The following is a 5,973-nucleotide window of genomic DNA, read 5'->3' as shown; positions in this document are numbered from 1 at the left end:
GTGTTTGATCAGCGTTTGTTCAGTGTTTGATCAGCGTTTGTTCAGCGTATGTTTAGTGTTTGATCAGCGTTTGTTCAGTGTGTGATGAGCGGTTGTTCAGTGTTTGTTCAGCGTTTGATCAGGTTCAGCGTTTGTTCAGTGTGTGATCAGCATATGTTCAGCGTTTGATCAGCGCTTGTTCAGCGTTTGTTCAGCGTGTGATCAGCGTATGTTCAGCGTTTGATCAGCGCTTGTTCAGTGTTTGTTCAGTGTTTGTTCAGTGTTTGTTCAGTGTGATTTCAGGCACAGCTGGCCACCGGATGACTCTCGTGGGCTGGCAGGGCCCACTCAAATGTTTTGTCTGTATGTTTTCTTTGAGAACCACACTTCAGATGTGAAAATAAGATGGTGAAAACTGGTCAGCAGGCTTTACGACCTTCTCATAACTCTGCATGAAGATCCTACAAATCCTGAAATGCAAATATTATCTGTAAGAAAAAGGCCAATCCCTTCAGCAGTAAAATTTAAGGGGGTCTGAATACTTTCCGTACCCACTGTACATTATAAGGCCTCCAGAATCTACTTTTAATGTCAACATCTGATCAAACAGAGTCATATTTGTCTTAAGCAACACATTCCTGCAATATTTCAAAGGTCAGGGTTGGGTATCTGGAATGAAGCTCTCAAGTACTATACTCAGACATGCTAAAATCAATACTGCTCCTGTCTGACTACTGTAGCAAACATCTGAGACTCTGAGGACCACTGTGTACTCGAGATAGGCATGAAGCCATGATAAGAAACCTGAAAAGAACAGAGAACAGGGACTTCAATTATTTACTTGGTGCATTGTTTTCCTTGACAACAGACATGACAAGTGAACAGTCTGTCAGTCACTGAACAGGAGAACTGATGTGGTGTGGTGTTAAATGTTATTTGAAAATAGAAGATTGGAGATTCAGAGTTGACAGTGTCCCTGAGCAAGGCATCTGCACAGGGTTACTCAAGAGAAGCTGTTGCTTTATTGTCAGTTACTTAGGAGTGACTTAAGTGCAACTACACTACTGTTCAAAATGTGTATTATATGTAAAAGTGTAATTTATTCCTGTGATGGCAAAGCTTAATTTTCAGCAACCATTACTCCAGTCTTAAGTGTCACATGATCCTTCAGAAATGTTTTTAAAATGCTGATTTTCTGCTCAATAAACATTTTTTTCTTATCTTGTGCTGTTAATTTTTTTTAAATTATGCTTCTCAAATTTACCAGACTGTGATCAAAAGTCAGATAAAAATAATCTGAGCTATATTATCCAATTATCAACTCTATCTACTCTTTCTGTATTACAGCAATTGTCTCATGTGCTTATTTTTGCAGTATATTTCCTATATTTCCTAATGCAATTTTAGGCAAAAAATCTGAGACCAAATAAGTCTTAATTATGTCTTCCAAGATATGAAAGATCAAATCTATTTCCTCTATGTGTATATATTTGCATAAACATGCTGTCAGAATGCACACAACTCATTGTTCTTAGGGATGCACCTACACAATCTCAAGTGCATCTTGTACTATTAAGCATTCAGCCTACAGAGCATACTTTGATTTATGTAACGAGTTTGAAGTGTGTGTTTGAGCAGAACACCAGTGTGTTGTTTATAGGAGCAAACACGTTCCCCCTCTGAATCAATAAACCCAGATGCTGTGTGTATACTTAACTGTGAGTCTTGTTGCCGGTGGCATCTGTTTCTATAGTGTGTGTTTGTACTTCAGAAGAACATAAGAACTACAGCTCCACTGTGGTTTGGTGTACTCAGGGAAGTGTGGAGTGAAGATCACTTTATCAGTGACAGCCCTCAAGTGGACCTCTGAACTAAACAAACAAAAGCAAGGTGTTCTGTCCACTGTCTGCAAACTGTCAGAATCATGTCACGCCTGAGCAAAAAACAAACCTGTTTACAATCTCAGTTCAACAGATGTCTGGAGCTCTTAAGATCACTGATAAACTGAGATAGATAGATAGATAGATAGATAGATAACATGATGAACCTTTGCCGTTTGGTAAATCATTTTTTAAAAGGATCTATCTAGCAGTTCAGGAATTATTATTATTTTTTTAAAATCAGGACAGTCAAAGGGCAAGAGACAATAAATTCTAATCATCACAGTGTGCTTAACTCAGTGAAACAATAAAAGTGAGGTGTAAAATGTCAGTCCACTTAATTAAAAGGACTAAGAAGAAAGCTGTTCTGATGCTAATCTTGTAGTTCATCTTTTAAACATTCAAGTTTGGATTTAGGTTAGTGGTTAAGCAGCTTTTGGAGAAGATTCTGGGAGATCTAGGTGTATCCGACCAGACGAGGAGTGCTGGGAAAGCTCTTCCTCGTGCCCATGCACTTCTCCTGATCCAGGAACAGAGAGTTGGCTTTGATTGACAGGTCATGCTCCAGAGCAACTTTGGTCTTCACCAGGGTCTGGAGAGTGTTCTCGGCCTCCATCAGTCTCTCTCTCAGTTTATGAATGGTGTCTTCAATCTCCCTCACCTCTGTAACCAGCCTGAGAAAGAGAGAGGGAGTAAAACAAGGAAAACAGAGGTTTGGCATCTGATTTTTGCATCTAGATCTAATTTTGTATGCAAAACAGTGTTTGTATCCAAACCGTTTCTTGACAGATATATAGGGCAATTACCTGTGATGAGGATTGTCTCTGCAGAGTTCGACGTTGGGTCTGCGAGACCTCTCTTCCAGGCGGGTCTGGGCAACTTTAAGTGGGTTCTCTTTGTCTCGGATTGCCTTTTTTAAAGCTTCAATCAACATCTCAGTCTGGAAGATTTCCTGAAGGGTCTGAAAGTGGAAGCAAGGAGGCAAAAAGAGAAAGAGAGTTGATTGAAAAAGTGACAAAGTCAGTTATTCTATGTGTCTGACTTCTTGACCCTTCTCAACGTTAAAAAGGTCCAGTCAAGTACACTTACGTCTACTGTATATATCATAATTGACAGTCTAAAGCACTTTAATCTGAAATTAGGCTGGTATGGTTTTGTTCTGGGCAAAATTCCCACCCATCCACACAACCATGCCAGGACAGAACGGGAAGAGCAGTAATTAAACCCCTCAGAGTAAACAGAACAAATTAAGCAGATTTTAATTTTATTTTATTTTTAATATATTTTATTTATTATTTGTGCATTTGTGATTACTTAATGCTTTCAAAATTGCATAAAACTGACTGGTGTGTGTGAAGAATTTGAAAGGGCTTTATAGTTCTCATTACAGCCCATATCATCCATATGAATACATAATGGTCATAAAAAATGCAGGATCAAGTGTCTAGTTACTGAGACATCTCTTACATAGACACACACTACCTCACCAACATGATTTGATGTAATCTCATTTTGACCAATCAGCTTCATGAATGATGGTTCTCTATTGGTTACCTCATGCCACTGATAACAGCCGTCAAGAACTTAAACATTATGGACAGCTGACAGAGCTTCTTCATGCTCTTCATTAACCTCCTTAACAACAGACTCTAGTGTTTAGAGCTTCCTGTCTAAATCTTTAGGGCATAAACAAGCAGTCGATTTTTTTTGGGTCCTGTCCAGTCAAAGTGAAGTGGTAAGAAGGAAGTAGGATAGATCCTATTATTACTAAACATCAGGTGAAGAATGAGTGGTTAAAAGTTATGACGTGATGTTCAGCATCCTGTGGTTACCTTGGCCAGGTGGGTTTGCAGATTGTTCTTGGTATCTGCCATCTCAGCGATGCGGTTGGTAAAGGACACATTTACAGAGTTAAACTGGTCCCACATCTCGTTTGAAGTGGCATTGAGCAGGATCTCAATCTCATCACGAAGTTTGTGAGAGGCTGCACGTTCGCTCTGAGAATGCAGGATGTTGTCGTCAGTAAACTTCGACCAGGAGTCTGGAAGACTGATACTGTTGAGATCATAAAGAGAGTAAGCAGAGTAAATTATAACATTATTAGGCTGATAATCCTGACCCTAGCATATCCTAAAAATAGAACTGTCTTTTTTTGAAATTATAGTTCTATCATGACAACTCTCAGAATATTTGATATGATAATGTTGATGACAATGTCAATGTGTTTGGTCTTGGCGGAATAGATCTGCTACACTGCTGCGGCAGAGCATGTACCGAGACTCGCTATTCCAGTACATCCACAATATGCTGCTGTGAGCATGTAAGAAATACTGCTGCTGCAAATATAACACAGTATATGAAATAATGCCCATATAGCATACATGAAGCACTCCATAGCAGATATATACAGGTGGAGCTGGGGAAGGTGGAGGGTTTCTGAAGCATGCTGCAACTACTACAGCAAGCACTAGCCAGGTATTTGAATGTTGAGCAGCAAGCTCATTGGCCGCTGATACAAAAAGAACCAATCAGCTGCACCATGTGATGACGGAATTATGTCAGGCTGCGTTAGACCATATCGGACTGCGCCATCTAGAGTTTCATGACAGAACTTTGTATTAAATCTCACGATGGGTCCATGCGATCGATCCCTCTATAGTAGCTGATTCCATCAGAGGTGTTCCTGAGATGGTGACACCTATCATCAATTCTCTGTGCTGTGACCTTGTCACTCAAATCTCTCTCCAACTCGTGCTGTGCTGCACGATTCGACCTGAGGATAATAATGAATAGAATCACATGCACTGCTTCAGAGATGCTTTGATCATTTGTCAAACCTTAAATATTTTATTTAAAATCGGCCGTATGAAGGCAAAGTTGTATTTTGGGGTTGTTTTAAATAATGCTTTCTGCGAGACTCACGCTAGTTGAGCAATAGCTCGGTCTAAATGCCGCCTCATTCTCTCCTGACATGACTTAATCACTTCCACTTCCTGCAAAAAAGGCAAAATTAACTTTTGCAAATATAGAAATGATGACTGCTTAACATTTTCTTATGTGGGAAGAATTTGATAGTAGTTCAATGATTTATTTATAAGTGAGACTTGAAATTAACACAGCTTACTAAATCAGTTGCCTAGGGCATTGGTAGGCTACTTTATACAGTTTGTGGTCATTATATAAAATATTTGACCTCAGAATGCCACAATTGACCAATCAGAATAATTTATTCCAGAAAGCCATGTATTCAATGTAATGCAATCAAAATAAAAGCACAGTGCTTAAGAAAACCCCTCGCAACATCATTGATTCACTCATATTGCTAATATTTGAGGTTGTTTTTGGTTTCAGTTGTTATGTGTTTAGATGAAAGCTCAGGTTGACCTCACCTTAATTAAATCTTTCTCTACATCATCATGAACCAGATCAATGGACATCCGTTTCTCCCTGTGGAACAAACATTCCTGAGAAACCTGGAAAGTGAAAAAGAGTGAGAATATTTATGTAGATAATACAATATCTATTTAATTTTATTTTTATATATTTTTTTATTTTATTTTTTTTTTAGATTTTTACAGTGTTCAGTGCAGACAGAACTTTGACAAAGTAATAATAACTGATGACAGGACATCACAGGATTACACGTCCTCACTCAAAATGTGACAACGGAATCTCTAGTAAGCAATTACATCACTATGGAAACGTCTTGTGATCATTCTCGTGGTCTTTCCTGTTAGGTGACAGCAGTGTCACTACTCTGCTTTGGAACTCATCCAGCACACTAGTAGTCAGCATGTTTTGGTGAGGTTTCTGTGGAAACAGTCTCTTACTGTGACTCAGACGGGTAACTCTACAGTGGTGGGACACATTGAGGTCACTGTAGATCTAGTGTGCTTTGTGCTCAGTGTGATTGAGTATGTATATCTTACACCCCACTAGGTTCTGTTACCAAGTGGTTTCTAACAATGGGTCACCTGACACTCTACTGTGGGCTTTTCTAGTTACTGGGTCTTTAGCTAGATCACTGTGACCCAAATTAGGTGGGGAGCTGATAGAAAACCGCTAGAGCTCTGCCATGCTAGCATTCCAAGCACGGATGGAATATTTGTTACAG

The 5,973-nt window shown here is 39.2% G+C and overlaps 1 protein-coding gene across 1 annotated transcript in view; it reads right to left on the bottom strand.

Annotated features, from left to right (window-relative positions):
• Positions 1-2,179: 2,179 nt before the first annotated feature.
• LOC107755418 (tektin-3-like) overlaps positions 2,180-5,973 on the bottom strand; it is a gene marked incomplete at its 5' end in the record, with an annotated part of 8,245 nt that continues 4,451 nt past the window's right edge. Inside the window, 6 exons of the mRNA XM_016572199.1 lie at positions 2,180-2,533; positions 2,666-2,820; positions 3,692-3,914; positions 4,489-4,632; positions 4,782-4,852; positions 5,249-5,332. Of these exons, the coding sequence (XP_016427685.1) occupies positions 2,317-2,533; positions 2,666-2,820; positions 3,692-3,914; positions 4,489-4,632; positions 4,782-4,852; positions 5,249-5,332 (894 nt within the window). The remainder of the gene's footprint in view (positions 2,534-2,665; positions 2,821-3,691; positions 3,915-4,488; positions 4,633-4,781; positions 4,853-5,248; positions 5,333-5,973) is intronic.

Source organism: Sinocyclocheilus rhinocerous, unplaced genomic scaffold (genome assembly GCF_001515625.1).
Source record: "Sinocyclocheilus rhinocerous isolate Xijiao unplaced genomic scaffold, SAMN03320098_v1.1 scaffold140, whole genome shotgun sequence".
In the NCBI taxonomy this organism is placed as follows: Eukaryota; Metazoa; Chordata; class Actinopteri; order Cypriniformes; family Cyprinidae; genus Sinocyclocheilus; species Sinocyclocheilus rhinocerous.
Note: the sequence above shows the minus strand (reverse complement) of the source record. Positions and strands in the feature narration are given on the sequence as shown.